Source organism: Puma concolor, chromosome B4 (assembly GCF_028749965.1).
Source record: "Puma concolor isolate L17-30 chromosome B4, mPumCon1.1.hap2, whole genome shotgun sequence".
NCBI classification, from domain to species: Eukaryota; Metazoa; Chordata; class Mammalia; order Carnivora; family Felidae; genus Puma; species Puma concolor.
Genome location: NC_141673.1, coordinates 31,954,731 through 31,977,569, shown reverse-complemented (window position 1 = coordinate 31,977,569; position 22,839 = coordinate 31,954,731). Strand labels below are relative to the sequence as shown.

General features: G+C 34.1%; 1 protein-coding gene across 8 annotated transcripts in view; it reads right to left on the bottom strand.

The window, feature by feature from the left end:
• Positions 1-22,839, bottom strand: part of CEP290 (centrosomal protein 290) — a 92,422-nt gene that overhangs the window by 47,391 nt on the left and 22,192 nt on the right. For 7 of the 8 annotated variants that reach the window (XR_015253450.1, XR_015253449.1, XM_086712695.1 and 4 more), the window contains 11 exons: positions 22,681-22,768; positions 21,329-21,441; positions 19,465-19,549; positions 18,770-18,909; positions 14,500-14,664; positions 13,740-13,889; positions 11,605-11,720; positions 10,251-10,353; positions 9,930-10,160; positions 5,543-5,716; positions 677-788 (listed from right to left, as the gene is read on the bottom strand). Coding sequence is in view for 6 of the 8 variants with exons in the window: in XM_086712695.1 (XP_086568821.1) it covers positions 677-788; positions 5,543-5,716; positions 9,930-10,160; positions 10,251-10,353; positions 11,605-11,720; positions 13,740-13,889; positions 14,500-14,664; positions 18,770-18,909; positions 19,465-19,549; positions 21,329-21,441; positions 22,681-22,768 (1,477 nt within the window). In the remaining 2 variants the exon portion in view is untranslated. Of the gene's footprint in view, positions 1-676; positions 789-5,542; positions 5,717-9,929; positions 10,161-10,250; positions 10,354-11,604; positions 11,721-13,739; positions 13,890-14,499; positions 14,665-18,769; positions 18,910-19,464; positions 19,550-19,819; positions 19,913-20,353; positions 21,125-21,328; positions 21,442-22,680; positions 22,769-22,839 lie in introns of all 8 variants that reach the window. The other variant, XM_086712696.1, reaches the window with a different exon arrangement.

The following is a 22,839-nucleotide window of genomic DNA, read 5'->3' as shown; positions in this document are numbered from 1 at the left end:
TGAATACAGTATATAATGTTCATTATAATTTAAAGTATATGTATGTTTACTATTAGAGTCATTTACATTTTATTTATTTTATTAAGTTTTTATTTAAATTCCAGTTAGTTAACATACAGTGTAATATTAGTTTTGGGTGTACAGTATAGTGATTCTACACTTTTATACAACGCCCAGTGCTCATGTAAACATGTATAAGGGAATACAAAAAAATAATAATAGTAAAACTATAGGCAATATAAACTCTTTTCAAAATTATTTTGATGTTTTATGGTGACCTTTTAATTTAGATGTATTAAATGGTACATTCCTAATATTACTTTACACATATTACTGCAGTGGAAAACTTCTAAATACTACCACTAAAATATAGGTATTTAAGATTATCACCAGTCTTTATGGTTAAATGGCTCAAAATAGTTAATGCTCTGTCATAATTTTTTAACATATATGATTCAACTAGGAACTAATCTCATCTACTAACTAAAAACCAAATTTTGGTAGAGATTAGCATAAGATACTATTCATCAACTGTCTGCTAAATTAAACTGTTAGGCAGAGTTCATTTTTATCAAAATACTTCCTTTTCATCTGATATAGAAAAGGAACTATAAATGAATAACGTATTCACTATTAGATCTTCATCATTTTACATTATCAGAGTCATCATACTTACCTAATTTAGTTTCTTGTTCCCAGGCTTGTTCAACAGTGTAAAGTTTTTCCTTGGTAATCTCCAGTTCTTTATTTATAGACTCCACTTGTTCTTTCAGGGATGCATTTTCACACTCAATAAAACAGAAACATCACTGAGAAACTACATTATAATTCAGACTAATATGATATGTGATATTGACTTAACCTTATATAATATCTCCTAAAACTCACAATCCAGTTTTTTTTAAACAAAATTAGGAGCTCCCCTACATGTAATATATACACACATACATATACAAACACACGTATATACACAGACACATATATAAAGAAAGCATGTTAAAATAATCAAAATCTTATATATCCAATACGTGACTTCCGAATATTAGCTTCTGCTATGTTCACTTTGGCCAAGTGGAATGCTTAGAGTTTCTCACACAGTTACTGAGCATCACTAGCACACCATCATGTCAGGTGCTGTACTTCATGTCCACGGTGAAAAGAAACAGACAAAATACTGGCCTTCACAGGCCTCACCATTTAGCATCTGTGGGTATCTGTGTGTAGCAGGAGTTGGGGAGGGTATGGAAGGCAGAAGACAGTGAACAGGTAAGCAAACCAAAAACTCTAAGAATGTAAAGATCTAGAAAGAAACAGAGTATGGATCCAGAGCAAAATAAAAGGAACCATATCAAGATAGAAAGGTTAAAGAAGGTATTAACTACTGAGGAGGTGGCATTTAAGTCAAAAGCTAAGGTATGAAAAGGAGCCAGTCTTTTTTTTTTTTTTTTAAGTTTATGTATTTATTTTGAGAGACAGAGCAAAAGCATGAGAGGGGCAGAGAGAGAAGGAGAGAGGGAATCCCAAGCAGGCTCCACACTGTCAGTGCAGAGTCCCACGTGGGGCTCAAACCCATGTACCGTGAGATCATGACCCGAGCCAAAATCAAGAGCTGGACACTTACCCACCTGAGCCACCCAAGGGCTCAAGGAGCCAGCTGACAAGAAGCCAGCAAGAGAGAAGAGCTATGTGTTGATAAACCCTGATGCTCTGATGGAGGACTGAGTTTGGGGCATTAGAGGACTTAAGCACAGACAGCAAAATAACAGTGACGAGTGGTATAAGATAAAGTTGGAGTGATAATAGGGGGTCATACCAGGCAAGGCATGGTATGTCACGATAAGGAACTAGAATTTAACTTAATATATAATAGGAAATCATTTAAACATCTTAAGGAGGAAGTTTTTTTTTTTTTTATTTTAATGTTTATTTATTTTTGAGAAAGAGACTGAGCATGAACAGGGGAGGGGCAGAGAGGGGGAGAGACAGAATCCAAAGCAGGCTCCAGACTCTGAGCCCAAAGCAGAGCTTGAACTTATGAACTGCGAGATAATGACCTGAGCTGAAGTCGGATGCTTAGCTGACTGTGCCACTCAGGAGCTTCTCTAAGAAGGACATTTTAAACAACCATTCTGAATGCAATGTGGAGAATAAATAAAGGGGTAAGCAGAGAAATCAAAATTAAGAAAATATAAAATCCTGATGAGTAGGGTCATAGCAGTGAAGATGGAGAAAAGAGGACACACATATGAATGAATTACATTTGGGAAATAAAAATGACAGGGGAAAGGAATGACAGAAAGTAACTCTAAGGTATCTGCCTTCATGGAGTAGGTAACAGCAGCACCTATTGAAACGGAAACAACTATGAGGGAAACAGACATTCTGGATATGTTAAATTTGAGATCCTCTTGAAACAGTAGTTGTAAAATAGATAATCTCATTACAGTACCGAAAAGGCAGACTGGACACAAAAATGTAGGAGTTGGCACATAAATTTAATATGCTCATTTACTCTTTGTTTTAACAAACAGAATACTAACTATATGCCAGGTATTCTAAGCCCTTGAATGATAAAGAAATTCTGTCCTAGAACTTGTGTTGGGCAGCGGGTAGTTGGAAAAGAAGCCAATACATAATACAATGCTACATAATACATATTATGAAGAATAACAGGATAATGAGTTTTTATTTATTTTTTTTTAAGGGGACGTTATGATAAAAAAGAAAGCAAGATAAGGGAATACAATGTGACTTTCTGGTAATGTGCACAATTACAACCCCGTTCTAGATACTATAAATACATAGAAAAAAAAAAAAAAAAGAGGGCTTAGGGGTTTTTAACATCTTTCTACCTTTTTTTCCCTCTTACTTCCAGACTTTCAAGAACTCTGGTCTTGCTCCAGATGCCATTCTTATTCCCCTGCCCTCGGTGGGGTGCCCTGCACCCACACTTTTACCACCCACCTCTAGAATCTTCAATTGACCTCTCCCTATTTGCTCTAAATTTTCTTTCCCTCTACCCTCAAACTTCATTGGCCTGTTTAAAAAAAAAGAAAAAAAAACAGTTGATAAAATAAATCCTTCTCTTGATCCTACTTCAACCTGTATCTAATTTCTTTTTACTTCTATCATCAGATTTCTAGTTTTTCTGTTGCCTTATCACCCACCCATTCAATTTTTGCATTTTCTTATCATCCACTCTCTTTATATTCTGAAAATTGATTTTTACCACTTTTACTCTCAATAAAGTCTACCCTTGGGGCTCCTGGTTGGCTCAGTCAGTTAAGTGGCCAACTCTTGATTTCAGCTCAGGTCGTATCTCACAATTGTGAGACTGAACTCTGCATTGGGCTCTTCGCTGAGCATGAAGTCTGGTTGGGCTTCTCTCTCTCTTGCTCTCTCTCAGCCCCTCCCCTGCTCTCGCTCTCTCAAAATAAATAAGTTAAAAAAAAAGAAAAAAGGAACTTTACTCTTGAAAGGCATCAACACTTTCCTAATCACCACATCTGATGACCTTTGCACCATGGCTCTACAACATTAATAACTCTCTCGAGGTCAACATTTATTAGTTCTGTGTGCCAAAGACGAAGTACTAAACACATAAAAGTGAATTAAATAGAATTCCTGATATCAAGAAGAATATATTCCAGTAGGGGATGGAGACATACAAACATTCTTAGTATGATGTGATATAAATAGCAGAAACAGGTACAAGATAGAGAATATAGACAGAGAGACTTTGTTCTATAAAGAAAGATGCTTCAGAAAAAAAGATAGTGTCTGAACAAAGATTTTTCTTTTTTTAATGTTTATTTATTATTGAGTTTATTTATTATTTTAATGTTTATTATTTACTATTTATTTATTTAATGTTTATTTGTTATATATAACATTTTTAATGTTTATTTATATTATTTATTACGGGAGAGGCAGAGAGAGGAAGAGACACAGAATCCAAAGCAGGCTCCAGGCTCCAAGCTGTCAGCACAGAGCCCAATGTGGGGCTCGAACTCACGAACTGAGATATCATGACCTGAGCCAAAATCAGATGCTTAACTGACTGAGCCACCCAGGTGCCCCTGAACAAAGTTTTAAACATGAATAGAAATTCACTGAGCACGTAAGTGGAGAGCCCTGGGAGGGCTTTCGAGACAAGGAAACAGCAGGTACATAATATATATATGAGAAAAAACACTGTGTCCCAGCAAACTGGTAGTTCAATTTCAAAAACAAATTGTAAAAGTACTTAGAGCACCATAGGAGATGACATGAGGTAAGTGGGGGCTAATCACAAAAGGAATTTGGCTTTTATTCTTTAAGTGACTGACAGTGATAGATAGGTGTGAAGCAAAGGCGTTGTCCCATGGTCAGATTCATGTTTAGAATGACCACTGTGGTGGAAGTAAGAAGGGGGTTACACAGGAGATAGGGATAGAGTAAGGGCTACCACAATACACATAATAAAGAATAAAACTGACACATTGTCAATAGGGATAAAAATATACTCAGAATTATAATCGAGATGCGGGAAAGAATATAACACAAATGCATTTTTTTTTTAATTTTAAGATGAAAAATATTCTTTGGAAAAATAGATAAAATAAAAGTTAAAAATTACTCATTGCTGTTATCTACATAATATATTTCTTACATGGATTTTCTTGGTTTTTTTTTCTTACATGGATTCTAAAATCATACAGAGGAAGAGTGCAAAGGACATGAAAAATGGGGAAAAATAAAAAAAATTACTATACCTAAATATTCAAAATTTTCTACAAAAATTAACATAATCCTCTCCCTTTGGCAAAACAGTAAAAAGTAAACTGATCATGATTATTGCTAGTTAGTATTAATAAATCACTCAGATATTTTTATAGGAGTAATTCACAGCTATTCAAAATAACATTTGGGTGTTTTATTGAATGTGTCCCTCTAAGCAAGTAAAATCTATGAAGCTAACAAAATCAGACCTCATTCCACTCCTAGGAGAAGATCACAAAAGAGAAGATGTCAAAAGACACAAGCCCCTATTTCTGAAGAGGAAGATGAACAAATCAGGAGCTGGTTTTGCTTGCGTTAAAGGTATGGAGGTCAAGTGGCTAGAAGAGGACGACAGGGTTCTGGGCCATATCCACAGACTGTTTGAATGAATATGTGATACTTCATCCTATTTTTCTTATCTGTACAGTTAGAAAGGATGGGGATTTCCAGAGCTCATCCAGGATCAGGAAGAGCCATTCTCGGCTATATCCATCCCAAGAAACATAAACCAAGGGGTACAAGAAAATAAGTTGCACTGGGATCAGGGGGAAGAGAGAAGGATGGGTACTTAATGATGCCTCCTCTTTCGGTTACAATCATCTGTAACCTGTCTGGTTCATGCTTCTGTTTCTTTTTTAAGTGCCTGGTGTTAAGCGGCTTGATTCAATAAAATTCTGCAAGTGGACTAAGGAGGATGAAAGGATGAAGTCATTCCGCACCTACAGATAGCACCCAAGAGGAATAGCTAATATTACAAGGTTCAAGGACTATATACACTTACCTCTAAGTGTTCCAAGTTATTTGTTCTTTGAACAAGCATATTATCTTTTTGCAAGATGTCCCTGTATTTCGCAGTCAGTTCATTATACTGTTTATTGGCCAATTCTAGCTCAGACAAAGAAACGCTATTATCTATAACTTTTTGCAGAGCTGCAATCTTGAAAATGGCCATTTCCTATGTAAACAAACACACACTGAGTCAAGTTGGTGTATTTTTTCCTAGTGAAGTACTAGCCACTTTTCAGAAGGATAAGATAATATAGCTGAAAGCAAAACAGATTTTAGAATCACTAAAGAAAAGATTTCTTATGTATTAAAAATATTACAATAATTATTCATTTCTTTAGTAGAAGAAGTAGTACTATTGAGAAATTTTAAATCATAAAAAAAATGAAAAAAAAGGAAATCCTTTCATAACTATCATAGTAAAATGAAATTCAATTTCAGAAAAGCATAATACACAGCAGCAAGAAAATATGTATCACCCAGAATACTACTACTTGGCAATGAGAAAAAATGAAATCCTGCCAGTTGCAGCATCGTGGATGGAACTGGAGGGTATTATGCTAAGTAAAATAAGTCAGGCAGAGAAAGATACCATATGTTTTCACTCATATGTGGAACTTGAAAAACTTAACAGAAGACCATGGGGGAAGGGAAGGGGAAAAATAGTTACAAACAGAGGGAGGGAGGCAAATTGTAAGAGACTTTTAAATACATATAACAAACTGAGGGTTGGTGGGGGTGAGGGGGTGGAGGAGAGGGGAAAATGGGTGATGGGCATTGAGGAAGGCACTTGTTGGGATGAGCACTGGGTGTTGCATGTAAGCGATGAATCAGAGGAATCTACCCTCAAAACCAAGAGCACACTATATACGCTGTATGTTAGCCAGTTTGACAATAAATTGTATTAAAAAAAAAAAAGAATGTACCTCTGGATGGCTTTTCTAAATTTCATAAGCTTAAAAATAATTTGCCTTTAGTTAGCTGAATGGCAAAATTAGATTTACCACATTACAACTTACCTATTTCTGCTTATTATAGTTACACAGACTAGTTTTGTAATAAAAGAGAAAACCTTTTATTCACATGAAAGAAACAATACTTAGTGAGAAAAATTTTCTCTCAATTAGCTGTCTCTAATAATACCAATGACATCAGCTATACAATTATAAAAATTCACTACTCGAAGACTCTGTATTAACACTAAGAAGAAACATCTGAACTTTTCTCTCTAAAGTTGACGAAGTAGTGCAAGGAATAACCAAATTTAAAAAGTGAGGAAGATAAAGAACTACAGTTAAAATTTCTCGTGAAGGATAGCAATGAGGGAAGAATATCTGTGGTAGTGCTTCATATCTCATTTTGATAGCTTCTTTTCCATTTAAGTAAGTACACATAATTCTACCTTACTCTTAGAATCTGATTTCACACATTCTTTGTGTGGGGAGGGGTTTCCTATTTCCCATCTCCTAAAAATATCCAATTTTCAGCTTTCCAATTGTTGTGTACTATCTCCCCAAATCCAGGTCGAATAGTCAGGTTGAACAGAAGAACATTCTAGTTCTTTTTTCCCCTTCTATCTCACACACTCACTATATTTGCAATACTTCAGGAAAGCACAAAAGTAAAAAACAAGTACATTTCTTAAGACTCAAAATGTCCTGGAGCACCTGAGTGGCTCAGTTGGTTCAGTGTCTGACTTCGGCTCAGGTTATCATCTCATAGTTCGTGAGTTCGAGCCCCGCGTTGGGCTCTGTGCTGACAGCTCAGAACCCAGAGCCTGCTTTGGATTCTGTGTCTCCCCCTCTCTTTGCCCCTCCCCCACTCGCTCACACACTCTCTCTTTCTCTCTCTCTCAAAATAAACACTAAAAAAATTTTTTTTAAAAAGACTCAAAATGTCCTTATCACATGTCCAAATAAAAACAGCTTTCATTATTCAACAAGTTCCTTTTTGCATCAGGATTCGGCTTTAAGATCATATTGAAAGTAAGTTTGTTAGCATGACAATTTCACTTATTACTATCCTTAAAAGGAACTCAACTTCATTTTAATTTTACTTTGAACGCTTATATGTTTATATGATCCTATGTAAATTTGGACATGTAAACTGAACATGTATGTACATGCTTAAAATAAGCTATATAAGACAAGATGTAAAGCAAGGTGTAGAAGAGTACACACAGCATGCAACTTCTTGTGTCTGTTAATATCTTCGAAAAGAAACATTAAAAAGATGATCAGTTACCTGTAGCAGTTAGGGTAGAATGGAGTCAAAGGTACAGGGACAGAAGTAAGATTTCTCTGACTACATGTTTAAAAGATGCAAATGTTTCATACATTCAAATCAATTCTAAAAAAGAAACTAAAAGTAACTATGAGTTTGAAGACAAATGCAAAACAAATGAGCCTAATTATACATCAAATTTATAGTATAACCTCAAAAGGAGAATTATTTCAAGTTACTGTAGAATATATTACCTTGACTATACATCCTATTGAAAGATATTCTAAGGAAAATAAGAACTATAAGGAAATTAAAAATTTTTTTAGGTTTATTTATTTATTTTGAGAGAGACAGAGACAGAGTGAGCAGGGGAGGGGCTGAGAGAGAGGGAGGGAGAGAATCCCAAGCAGGCTCCTCACTGTCAGCACAGAGCCTGATGTGGGGCCTGCACTCACAAAATCGTGAGATTATGCCCTGAGCCAAAACCAAGAGTTGGATGCTTAACAGACTGAGCCACCCAGGCATCCCAAGAACTATAAAGATATTTTAAACTAAATCTGGTAGCACTGCTGTTGTTATTGCTAATACCAATGCAAGATTATCTTCAAATTAATATGTAAATATTACAGAATAATTATTTTAATATTAATAACAGATTTCCATGTAAGAAAAAAGTAATATGAGTATAAAATCAAATGTTAGTAAAAACTCCATACTATTTCCTAAACCCCACTATGTTAAATCTGAAATGTGGAGATAACAGTATGAACTCATGTTTTAAATATACACATATTTTCCTAACTTGCTCACTGAAAAGGACTAGTAGCAATGACATTTCAAGAGCAATAGCACCTAGTGACCAGTTTTGGCATCTAAATGCCTTTACCACTAAAAATAACCAGGGTTCTTTAGAGAAATGGTTTATTCCAAGTCTGGATTAAAGTATACAATGTAAATCTTGGATATCCTGTTGTGCCAGAAAAGAAACCAACATTTGAGGCTTGGTTCAAAGACTACTGGATTCTTGTCAAAAGGAAACAAGAACTAGCTTTAAAGGGCTCCCATTGGCCAACATGAAGACAAATAATGACTAAGTGTGTTAGTCTGTAATGATACTGAAAGAAGAGAAAGATGGGGAGGTCGGGCAAACAGGTAGAAAAAGTGGAGTATATCGACTCTGATTTCTGAAGACTAGTCATTAAAAGGAAAGGATGAAGCTTTTGTCTTGCCTTTCTAGTAGGAACTATACTTCAAAATAACCGAATAGGCTGGGCTAATGAAGAAAAGGTCTATATTTTATAAAAGAATATCTGCTAATAAGTGTAGAAAGTATAATATAACTAGAAAAATAATGTTTGCAACTCTAATGAAATAAATGAGTCAGGTAACAACAATCATCAGTGGATGCTAAACCCATTATGAGCACTGACAAAGAATTGGTTATTTGCATGGACCAAAATATCACCAGTTAACTAAATCACTTTATAATAGAGATATATGGCTGTCTCCCCCTTAAGATAATAATCACTCATTAAACACGGGACTACCAGACATTCCATCTCTTGAAGTGATGCAATATAAATAATTACTTCTAAAGTACAAAGCATTACTGATGGAGTATTCTTGTCAAAAAACGTTTAACCTGACAATAAACAAGGCTTCAAAGCTTTTAGTAAATAACAAATAGAGGAACAAACAAAATTACAAAAGAAAATAATCACGAATCTTCAACATTTTTCACAAAGAGAAGAAAAACAGGGGAGATTCTATGAACATTGAAGACATGAAAAAAAATAAAGACTTATGACATGTAATACCCAAATACAACACAGGGTCCTTAACTGGATCCTGGGATAATGGAGGAAATGTGAATATGGTCAGGACATTAGATAATGTGAGGCAATTATTGCCAATTTTGTTAGATGTGATAAAGTTTGTGGTTATGTAAACAAAAAAAGGCTTTTTTAGAAATGCACACTAAAATATTTAGGGAAGAAATGTCTACAATTTATTCCTACAAAAACAGATGAAACAATTATGGCAGAACGTTAATAGATATTAACTATTAATCCAGGTGATAGCTGTTCATTGTATGATCCTCTCTTCCTCATAACTGAAAGTTTTCATAGAGTAAAAAAAAAAAAAAAAATCAGATGTACCTTAAATCGTTGCAAACGTCCAATTTTTTCACCAACTTCAGCTTCCATTGATATCAATTCATTCTTCTGTTTCCCGTTTTCTTTCCTAAGCTGTCGCTCCAATTCTACTAAAGTGGTATATTGTCTTATGAGTGACTTTTCATTCACTTGCAAGACTGTAATTTTTCTACTATATTCTGAAAGTGTTTTTTTCATTTCATCCGAATCCATCTGAAGAGCACTAAGCAAATTCTGCACAAAGACACGCTTACATTACTTAGTGAACGTAGCTATCTTAATTTGTACAATAGTATATATTGATTTTGAAGGGGTTTTACTCACATTATATTCTTTTACTTTTATAGCACCTTGTTGGATTTGATCCTCAAGTTTTTTCTTTTCCTCTTTCATTGTTTCAGATTCTGTTTTCCAGGTCTCCTTTTCACTTAAAATAAAAAATGACAATATAATAAACCTAATACTTACAGAAAAAGATAACTTTAAATTATGGAAATTTAAAGTTTTCATGAAATAACAGACATCATAGCTACTGGTATCGATAACAGAATAACTCGAAATTCCATTCCAAAAGGATTTAGCCTGTAAGTTATATTTTTATTAAATAAATGCAGTGTAAAGAAATTATCAAGTTACTTTCATTATTCCATGAATCACAACTCTACGACTTTTACAATATAACAACTGATGATGGATCTTATAAATAATTTATTGAAAACCGAAAATAGGAAAATAATCAACACTCCAAAGTAATTCTGGAAATTAGGTCTCAATTTTCAGACCCTAGTCTTAAGCTTCAGTGTTAAATACTTGCGAAATATAGAATACAAACATTATTAGAAATCATTTGACTTAAAAGGTGTGTAAGATACTGCTGCCCACCCAAGAGACATTCCAGTCACCAGAAATCCAGTCAGCATAAACAAATTACAGTGGCATCGTTCATTCTCTTTGCTACTGAATGGTTTGGACTTGAACATAGGACTCGGACAGCTCATTGGCCCAACTCTGGCTAAAGTGATCTGAGTCAAAATCTGCTCTGCTAGAAGACTTTGGAAAAAATGTTTCATCTAAAAATGAAAAGTCATGTGGAAAAAAAATTGCCTCTTCTTCAGCGGGCATGATTGCATCTTTCTTGAACTCCTGCATCTGTTTTATAAACTATAATAGGAGATAATAACAACCCCTAAACATGACCTACCCTATAATTAGCTTTGGGTTTCTTGTTAGATCACATAATAATTACCCTTCATGTTTAAATCAACTTTGCTCAGGTATTCTAATGACTAATAAGAAAATTTTTCTGTTGATACAGATGAAATAGCAGAGATACGGAGAAATGTAATAGTCTCAATGGATATATATCAATAATGCTGACAGTGATGATGAAGAATGATGCTAACAGCTGACATTTACAAAATATTCATGTGCCAGAACATTTACCAAATGCTCATATCTGAGCATTTCCATATAACAATTTAATTAAATTTTATAACAACCCTATGAAAAAGGCATTACTATCTCAGAAATTTATAGATAAGGAAACTAAGACATAAAATAGGAGGAAAGAGGTATGAGGGAAGGGTAAAACAAAATACCTAAGTGTTCCCTTACATTAGTTTCATCATTAATAAGAACATACTGCAACCAAATTATAAAGTTTTGTTAACATTTATACCTTAGATATTCTTTATATAATAAACTCTGTTGATGACGAATTACTGCAAATTTTCTGTTATAGTCCTCAAGAGAATCTTCTAAATTTTTTAATTTATTTTCTTTATATTCTAGTTCCTAAAAATTGGTTTAGAAATAAGGATTAAAAAAGAATAATATATTTTATATTTGAAAGTATAAATTCATAATCTGACAAGATTACAGAAAAATATATAGAATAGTTACCAAATCCATTAGCAGCTCAGATAATTTCTATACTATTTTGAACATCTTAGTTTAAGGCATATGGAATGAGGCAATATGTTTTAAAAGAAGTACTATAAAATTGGTAACATTATTTTTATCATATTTGTTAGTTTCCGTAACCATATAAATTATCAGATACAATGGCTACAAACTTACCTCCAGTCCACTCAGCCTCACAGACCCTTTTGTGAACTTAACTGTTCATGCCTCTATTCAAATGTCCTTTCCAATTATTTCATTTTATAAATGAAGAAAGAGACTTGGAAAGATTAGCTTAACATTAAAAAACTCATCACCACTACACTTGGTAATCATTTCTAAGCATATATAATATGGCAAACTTGGTGTCAGATGCTACATTTACATGCAGATCGAACACCTGAAATCAGGTCATGACTCTAAAGGCTTTGGCTATGTCCATCACTCTTAGGTATGGGAGTCCAAGTACCTGTTTTGCCACTATGAACAGGTTTTCAGAGTCCCAATACGTGCTCCCTAATCTACCACAATACCTCTCGTGTTTTTTTTTTTTCTATAAAGTTAAAAAAAAATGAATTTCATCTCAAGCAACATGACAATACTGTCATTACTTGTTGACAGTGTCCTATACTGCAGGAGAATAAGTTATGAAGAGCTAAGGGGTGCCTGGGTGGCTCAGTTGGTTAAGCATCTGACTCTTGATTTCAGCTCAGATCATTATCTCACAGTTCATGAGTTCGAGCCCCATGTCGGGCTCCTCACTGACAGCATGGAGCCTGCTTGGGATTCTCTCTCTCCTGCTCTCTCTGCCCGTCTCTCTCAAAATAAATAAACTTAAAAAAATTTGCTAAAGTTATAAACTTAAAAGTAGTAATATAACATGCACTATAAAGTAATGTTCTAATAAGTGGTAAGGTTGTCCCTCCCTGACTTAGATAACACACAAATTCTAATTTTCAAAAAAAGATTAATTTCCAAATACAGAAACAAGTATTTGATAATCAGAACTCAAGTACAGTTACAAATGGATCATCTAGGAGATGGAAACAGTAGTGCTTATAATCAAAAATGCATTTTCATTGATTTCAAACGCATTTTTGTAATTATATTTCCTTAAAAATTTTTTAACATTTATTTATTTTTGAGAGACAGAGAGTGCAAGTGTGAGCAGGGGAGGGGCAGAGAGGGAGACAGAGGATCTGAAGCAGGCTCTGCGTTGTGTGCATACAGCCTGATGCAGAGCTTGAACTCAAAAACCATGAGATCATGACCTGAGCTGAAACCAAGAGTTGGACGTTCAATTCGGGCACCCCTATAATTATATTTTTAATGAACATAATGTTATGGGTATTTACACTTCAAATGAAATAATGAAAAGCACCTCTCATTAGGCCATTCACAATGACCACAATATAGACAGCAAAAATGACAAACAGGGCAAGCACTTCCCTTCCTAATTCACTAATGGATTAACTAACACTTTACAAGATAAAGGGAAGAAAAACATTAAAGACAATTGGGTTTAAAACCTTTTTCTTGTAGTTAACACAAAAAAGGAACAATTCTAATCATTTCACCAAAAAGCTCTGTCAAGAATTTATTCACTTGAATTGCTTATCCAACCAACACTAAATAAAAGGTCTCCCCTTAATAATACACTACTACTTTGGCTGCTGCATGTTATTCTACTATCATATATTTCATATGACCTGTATGTGCACAAGATATGTCAACATGCTTCTCATGCAGATGAAGAATAAATTTCTTTTATTTACAAATTTCATTTAATATCAAAATCTATAAAAATATACCTCAATGCTAATATTCTAAGAACTCAAAAGAATGTATGAAGACTAAATTAAAAACATATTATCAATTACTTTTGTTGTTCACATGCAAAATTTTTACTACCTGTAAGATACGTATTAAATATTCATTTTGAGAATTAATAATATTGGCACTAGATGGTGCTATCCCGTCAGGTAAGTCTACTCCTTTAAAAACAACATTTGATCCTTCTGATTGCCGTAAAAGAATGGCTTCTTTTTCAAGATGATCTATCTGGAAAGACAGAGTTCAGAAATGAGAAACACATCTCTTACACCCAAAGACAAATTTAAAAGCAGTAACTTATACTTCGTACAGAATATTTTTAAAAAGGAACTGTATGAATGCCCTACCAGGCATTAATTAAATTATACTTTCAAATTCTATTTAGAAACCTAGGCATAGGGGCGCCTGGGTGGCGCAGTCGGTTAAGCGTCCGACTTCAGCCAGGTCACAATCTCGCGGTCCGTGAGTTCGAGCCCCACGTCAGGCTCTGGGCTGATGGCTCAGAGCCTGGAGCCTGTTTCCAATTCTGTGTCTCCCTCTCTCTCTGCCCCTCCCCCATTCATGCTCTGTCTCTGTCCCAAAAATAAATAAACGTTGAAAAAAAAAAAATTTAAAAAAAAAAAAAAGAAACCTAGGCATAGACTTAGAACTTTTGTATTCTTTTTTATTATAAAAGTAGTTATTTCCCACTTAATTAAGAAAACTCCAAAAAGGAGTTTTCTTATTGTTGAATTAATTTAAGAGGCATTTTCTCAGTGATTTTAAAAAAATTAAAAGTTTCATATTAAGACTATGTTCATAATGCTTAGCATTTTCTATTATTTAAGAAAATTTTTACCTTTAAATTTGCTTTTGCCAACTGCTGAGAATAATTTATAGCCTCCTTCCGAGATTCCCTGAGCTCCTGTCTTAATTCTTCATTCCTTCCAGTAAGTTGATCAACTTGGGCTTTCAAATGCAGATTTGCATCAAAGATTCCTTCTGCATTCTTTGATTCTATAGCCTAACATATTTAGATTATATTGAAGAAATGTGAAGCAAAATACTGAAATCATCATTTAAAAAATTACCCTTAAATAAAATTCACATTTAAGCATTTTACTGTTCCCACTGCCAGGTATAACAAAATATGCTAAATCCATTTATTTAGGAACCTAAATTTACAAAACTCTAGACTAACTTACATACGCTTTACCAAGCATAGTAATTACCTCATTAAAACAATTAACAAACATTTACCTAATTTTAGTAGACTGGTAGATTGGAAAAACTGGAAGGGAATAAGAGGACTAGGGTTCAAATCCTAACCAATCTCTTACTAGCTCAGCAGTGAATTAAATTCTTTATACCTTACTTTCCTTATCTCTAAAGAGGTAATGAATGTTAGATCTGTCTGCTTCACAAAGTTTTTATACAGTCAAGATGAGATAACTTATATGCAAATACTTTGAAACTATGCAACACCCGTATTTAAAGCACGAGCAAAAGAATAAAATAGTTACTACATTTAATTAAATGACTTTTTATTGCCTCCTCTCCACACAGTTGAAGCACAGATGATAAAAATGCAAAGTATGGTAACAGAGTATTATCTAAGAGTGTTGGATAAACAAAAATAACATGTCAAATAGTAAAATATTTTCCAAGAGGCTTCACTGGTCCTAATTCTCCAACAATGGCACACATAAATACACATATACCCCATACACATCTATACAGTACATACATATAAATATATTTGCATTTTAAAGAAACTAGGGGCGCCTGGGTGGCTCAGTTGGTTAAGCATCTGACACTTGATTTCGGCTCAGGTCATGATCTCACGATTCAGGATAAATTTGAGATAAATAAACTTAAAAAAATAAAAGTAAAAAAATAAACTATACATAACAAAACTGCTAATTGCAAAGTAAAGCTTCACAAAGGAAGGCAGAAGACAAGGAAGATTAAGATGAGTAAAACCAAGTGCAATCTCCTGCTCAGGAGGGTGATCCAGAGTTTAACTTGTGGGAGTAGTTTTATAAAAGCAAGCCTTTATCCCAAGGAGATCAGAGAAGGCCTTATAGAAATAAGTTAATACTAATTCAAAAGGTATACCAGGAAGACAGAAGTAGGTGCAAGGAGGTATTGTGACAGACGACAAGGTAGTCTAGTTAACTGTCTTGCTGACAAATAGCACCATGTTGTCTACATGGCCTTTTAGTAAAATGAGGTCAACATAGATGGTAATTAGAGGCACTGAAGAATATCCTGTGGCTATAGAAAGTGACATAAGTACATAATGCAGAGATATCTAACATATCACTGATTCTGAAGATTTCTTACAGCAGGTAAGATCATGTGAATTGCACAGAGGGCATACCAATCAGAAAAAAGAATGACAACCCAGGATAGAAGCAGATGAAATCTCTGGAAGTAGGGGTCCTGAGAAGACCAGAAGCTGCCAACTGAAATAGACGAAATTAGAATTTCCTGGGCTATTTGTTCTGTTTGTATTTGGTTACTAAGTAGAGCTTCCCTCAGAAAACAGTTTGATCTTAGGGGCGCCTAGGTGGCTCACTCAGTTGAGCGTCCAACTCTTGATTTCAGCTCAGGTCACGATCTTGGGGTTTGTGAATTCAAGGTCTGAAATGGACTCTACACTGGCAGAGGAATTCTGTCCTAATCCCTCTCTTTCTGCCCCTCCCCTGCTCAAACGCTTTCATTCTCTCTAAAAATAAGTAAATAAACATTAAAAAGATCATGACCTAAGCTGAAGTTTAGAGTTGGACACTTAATCAAGTGAAACACACAGACGCCCCTTAAATATTAAGAATTTAAAATGTATATTTTATTCAAGTCTATGTAACATTCATTAATACTGTAGAATTCTCCAATCTCTACGTAGTAAATATAAATAGCTTATTATTTGATAGCTAACATTATTCCTGTAGCAATGTGTAAGCACTGGAATATTTAAAATGTTCTTACTACATTCTATTATACTTCTAAGTTTGTGGTATAAGGTCCTAAAAGCCCCATGCTTAACAAGTTAATACAAAAAACAACTATTTAAAGGTTCTGGAGATAAACAAAGGCAAATAGATTTTGAAGAGGACTTAAAACTTGGAAGACAGAACCAATGAAAAGTGAATATTCCTTTTTTTGGGGGGGAAGGGGATGGTGTGGGGTGGGCAGGCTTCGTTGTAGTGACCTGTGATCTTTCTGGCTGAGAAAACCAGAGATGGAGCCCAAAGTCATAGGAAAGTGAGATGGGAATTCCAGAAAGAAAATAACCAGCCAAAGGGAACTCCAAATTCTGTTTAAAAAGTCTGACAAGTCTCAGGCTGATGTTTGAAACAAAAATGGAGACGATAGAGGAAAATATCAGTGACCTTTGACCTTGGCCACAGCAACTTCTTACTCAATAGGTATCTGGAGGCAAGGGAAGCAAAAGCAAAAATGAACTATTGGGACCTCATCAAGATAAAAAGTTTCTACACAGCGAAGGAAACAATCAGCAAAAGTAAACAGCAACCAACGGAATGGGAGAAGATATTTGTAAATGACATATCATATAAAAGGTTAGTATCCAAAATCCAAAGAGTTAGTTACCAAACTCACACCCAAAAACAAATTCTTCACCCCAGTAAAGAAATGGGCAAAAGACATAAAGAGACACTTTTCCAAAGAAGACATCCAGATGGCTAACAGACACATGAAAAAATGTTCAATATCACTCATTAGGGAAATACATATTAAAATCACAATGAGATACCACCTCACACCAGTCAGAATGGCTAAAATTAACAACTCAGGCAATAATAGATGCTGGTGAGGATGCAGAGAAAGAGGATCTCTTTTGCACTGCTGGTGGGAATGCAAACAGGTGCAGCCACTCTGCACAACAGTATGCAGGTTCCTCAAAAAATTAAAAATAGAACTACCCTACAGCCCAGCACTACTAGATATATATCCAAGGGATACAGGTGTGCTGTTTTGAAGGGGCACATGCACCCCAATGTTTATAGCAGCACTACTGACAATAGCCAAAGCATGGAAAGAGCCCAAATGTCCATCGATGGATGAATGGATAAAGAAGATGTGGTGTGTATATATACGTGTATGTATGTATATATATACATATATACATACATATACGTATATATACATACACACACACATATATACGTATATATACATATATACATATACACACAATGGAGTATTACTCGGCAATCAAAAAGAATGGAATCTTGCCATTTGCAAACAATGTAGATGGAACTAAAGGCTATTATGCTAAGTGAAATAACTCAGAGAAAAACAAATACCGTATGACTTCACTCATGGAATTAAAGATATAAAACAGATGAACATAAGGGAAGAGGGCAAAAATAATATAAAAACAGGGAGAGGGACAAAATATATAAGAGACTCTTAAATACAAAGAACAAACTGAGGGTTGCTGAAGGGGCTGCAGGAGAGGGGGATGGGCTAAATGGGTAAGGGGCATTAAAGAAGACACCCGTTGAAATGAGTACTGGGTGTTATACATAGGGGATGAATCACTGGAATCTACTCCTGAAATCATTTTTGCACTATATGCTAACTAACTTGGATGTAAATTAAAAGTAAATAAATTTTTAAAAAAAGATACATAGCAATCACCCAATCAGGAGAAGATACATAATTAGAAGAAAAAATGAACAAAGCCTCAAAAACCTATGAGACAATATCAAAAGGTCTAATGTGTCACTGGAGTCCCAGAGACAATGGGGCAGAAAAAATATTGTAGAAATAAAGCGGAAAACTTTCCAATTGTGACAAATGGCATAAGTAAACAGATTCAAGAAGCTCAGCAAACCCCAAACATACACATACGTACACAGATATATGTGCACACTCACATACCTACCCACATACCAAGGCACATTATAGTAAAACTAGTGAAAACCAAATAAAAGAGGAAATTTTCAAAGCAACCTGAGAAAAACCACATGTAACAAACAGGAGAATAATGACTCTAATGACCATAAATATCTCATCATAAACTATGAAGACTGGAGAACAGTGGAACAACATCTTAAAAATACGAAACAACAAAACAAAACTAACGTGAAAAAACTTACGTTAACTAGTCTTTCAAGACTAGGAATAATTAGAGATGTTTCCCCTTTAACATCAGGATCTTTCTGCATTTCTTTAATAGCTTGCAATATTTCTTTCATACCTTCTTCCAGTTGCTTATTTTCTTCAACTAATTCTTTTACTAAAAGGACATATTTTTCTCATTCAGTGACTACCTTCTTCACAGTTTATACTATTCTATACAAATAACAAATATTTCATATACAGAAAAAATACCCATTTGGAAATACAAATGTAAATAAATGTAAAAAATTTTTTAACTAAAATCCAATGCGTGAATAGTTGAGTTAAATGATATACCTTATTAAATTACATGCACATATATATAAATATATACATATTTATACTTCATATTTGAAAGAAAGAAATCATGAACATACTTTGCCTTCACTTTATTAAAAATCTTTTAAATTTGTTTTTCTCACTTAACTTTTATTGGACAACAAAAAAACTGACTTATTTGTCATTACAAAAAATTCAGATTAATAACTTTCTCTGACAACAAATACAGCAAGGCAAACCAAACAGATGAATGAGACTGAAGTCTATGTATTATGGAGACAATAAAGGTTAAAAACAGACTAGAAAACAGAGAATGTATTAAAATCCTTTTAGATCCATGGTTTTCAGTATAGGATAAATAAGTACCGAAAAATAAGAGATAATAGTAACTCACATTTATTCTGATATTTGGTTATTACTGTTCTACCTCTTTCTAAATCTCTTTCCTTTTCAATTAGTTCTCTTGAAAGAAATTCATTCTGTAAAGAACATAAAGAATAAAATTTATTTATTTTTTTTTTACAAACTATCCCAATAGTTTATAGTTTACAAGTTAAGAAAATTTGATCAGCTGAGGTGTAACACACAAGAAACAAGCTATAGAAACCTAGCAGCAGTAATAAAAATAAAATCTGAAAGGTAAAACAGATGGTGATCCCCGCCCCTACAACAAAAGGGAGAAAAATATAATGGAAGTTTTTGTCTTTAGTACCACAATCTACTCTTTTAATGGTCTGTCTTTATACTACCTGTTCTGTCTGGCTTCTATGACGTTCAAGCTCTATTTCTGCATTTCTATTCTGTGCTTCCTTGATCAATAAATCCTGTGCTAGCACTTCATTCTAAAGAAATAATAAATTAGGCAAGTCAATGATTTCATATCAAACTTACTGCATTTTTAGATTTTTTTTTTCAACGTTTATTTATTTTTGGGACAGAGAGAGACAGAGCATGAACGGGGGAGGGGCAGAGAGAGAGGGAGACACAGAATCGGAAACAGGCTCCAGGCTCTGAGCCATCAGCCCAGAGCCTGACGCGGGGCTCGAACTCACGGACCGCGAGATCGTGACCTGGCTGAAGTCGGACGCTTAACCGACTGCGCCACCCAGGCGCCCCGCATTTTTAGATTTTTTAAAAACAGAATGTGTGTGCATAAATTAGTGTTATATGCAAACAAAAAATTCTTATTATAATTATTATTTTATAGAACTTTGTTAGAGAAGCCATTAAAAAGGCATTAATAAAAAAATGATCCCAGGAATGTAATTTGGAGGAAAGCTCACCTGAGATCTAAGAAATACTAGTTCTCTCCGTAGCTGTTCTATAAGATTTTCAAGTGGATCTATCTGAGGTGATTTTGATTGTGCAGTAATAGGCACAGGATCTGGAAGATTAACTTCAAGTTCACTTTTCAAAACCTCTGTCTGTAAAGGTACTTCACCCTTTCTTATACCTTCTTTCAAACTGGTATCAGCATATTTTATCTGGGTATGAACCCGTTCATCTTCTGCTGTTGCTACTTGTGATTTTTCCATGTCAGCCCTATTATCATGAATTTGTTCACAAAATATCACAGATTTTTGCCTAAGTGATAACTTCTCCATCAAGTCAGAAGCTGTTGATAGGGCTTGTAAAGATGAACCGTTTTGTGTGAAACTAGTTTTCTCAAGTACCTGATGGCTTCTAGACACATTCTTCATGGAGTTGTCAGAAAGAGAGTATAAGTAGTCATCTATTTCTTCATGGCTCTTCCTACCAAAGGTAATGACTAATGATTCTAGATTTCTTAAAGACTGTAGACATGGTGCTTTAAAAATCTCCTTTATTGTAATCATTTCTGGAGGTGAATTATTATCTTTTACTTGTACAGATGAAGAATGTTTAGTTAAAGAGACCAAAGGATCCACTTCACTTTCTACACTATGTTGAATTTCAGATAACATTCTTGATAATGATCCTATGGTGACATTCTCTTCTGGCCCATTCTGATATAACTGTGGAATACTGAATGAAGGTCTCCTATGCAGCAGCTCTATTTTATCTGAACTCATAATCTATACTCAGAGTAAATAAGGTCTCATTAATCAATCTTTGGATTAACAGGTTATTTAAATTTTAAAAAGTATCATTTTATTTTTTATTTAACAACTACAAAAAGATGCAATGTCCAAAATAAAATATGGGAGGCAGAAATGAAAGCACTGATAATAACATTTTTCTTCGTTCTCTTTGCCATAACAACACTTTATACTGTTTACCTTTAATTGTGTTTCACTTATATTTTTGAGGCTTGTAAAATCGAATTTCCTTTCTCCTACTCTATTTTCTTGAGAAAAGTTTTCAGTTAGGTTTAGGTCCTCAATGGTTAATCCTACACATAAAAGAATTAACAAATTAGAAACATAAAAGAGTTCTCCATTATTCCAATCCTTTAATTCTTAAAAAGTAAAATCAAGTTCTAACTGAAACAAAAGAATTATTTCCAAAATCCTTGATCCACATGTAGCCTATACAACTTTCTAATCTAGCTTATTTCTTTTAATTCTTCTTTTTAAGTTTATTTATTTTGTGAGAGAGTGTGTGCCAGTGGGGAAGGGGCAGAGAGACAGGCAGAGAGAATCCCAAGCAGTCCCCAAGCTGTCAGTGCAGAGCTCAAGAACTGTGGGACTCTATCTCAAGAACTGTGTGATCATGACCTGAGCCGAGATCAAGAGTCAGACCCTTAACCAACTCCGCCACCCAGGCACCCCACAGCTCACTTTTAATATTAATAATATGAGAAACTAATATGACTTTTAGCTTCTCTATCATTCTTTACCTATTCTATATTAAAGTGTTTGTTAATAACTGCTAAAATAGTTTAATGACATATAAAATAGCTAAGAACCATGAATGAGTAAGCTAGTTAATATGTTAATAAATTATGGAGTTTTTCCTTTTAGAAATTTTTTGATATAGAGACCATGATGCTAAAAAAATCGAAACAAACCAAAACCAAACCAAACCAACCAATGAAAAAACCCTCTGTTATTCAGATACTTGTGGACTTGGGTGAAGTTAAAAAAAAATTCCTTCTCTATGGTCTGAAAAAAAGGCAATGCGATGGCTATTAGAAAACTAAACCAATTATTCTCCTGATATCAAGTAAGATAAAAAAGTTAATTTTTATTCAATAAAACATTACTTAAAAAGAATAATCTGCAAAAAGTTTTCAATGCATTGCTCTTAAGGAAAGGAAAAAATATTAACAGCCACATATATTAATGTAGAAATTACTAAATTCTATTATTGATCACAATGTATTGGAATTGCCTAGAAATTAACACACCAACTGTGAAGTTTTCAAAAGTTGATGATTCTAAAGTTTTCTTTTCACTTATTTTCTGTTTATTTATTTATTTTTCTGTTTTTACCTGTTTCAGATTTAGGATAGAAACTAATGATACTCAAATACTTCTCATCAGGCCATTATTTCATTTCATTTATTAAACTTGTAGAAGACCCATGTTAATATTTCTAAAATACAGAAGATTTCAGCTCCAGACAATTCATTTTCCAATGATTCTTTTAAAGATTTGGAATATATCTGCAAATATAGATATGGATATACCTGAAGTTGCAGCTCTTTTTCCTCTTTCTTGAGCCATTTGGCGAATTTTTTTTTTCAGATCAAGTCGTTCTTCCTCTAGACTTTCAATCTACAAAGTACAAATTATTAGTATTTCTTTTTAGTTCAACCAGAAAATAACTAACTGACCATCACACTTGC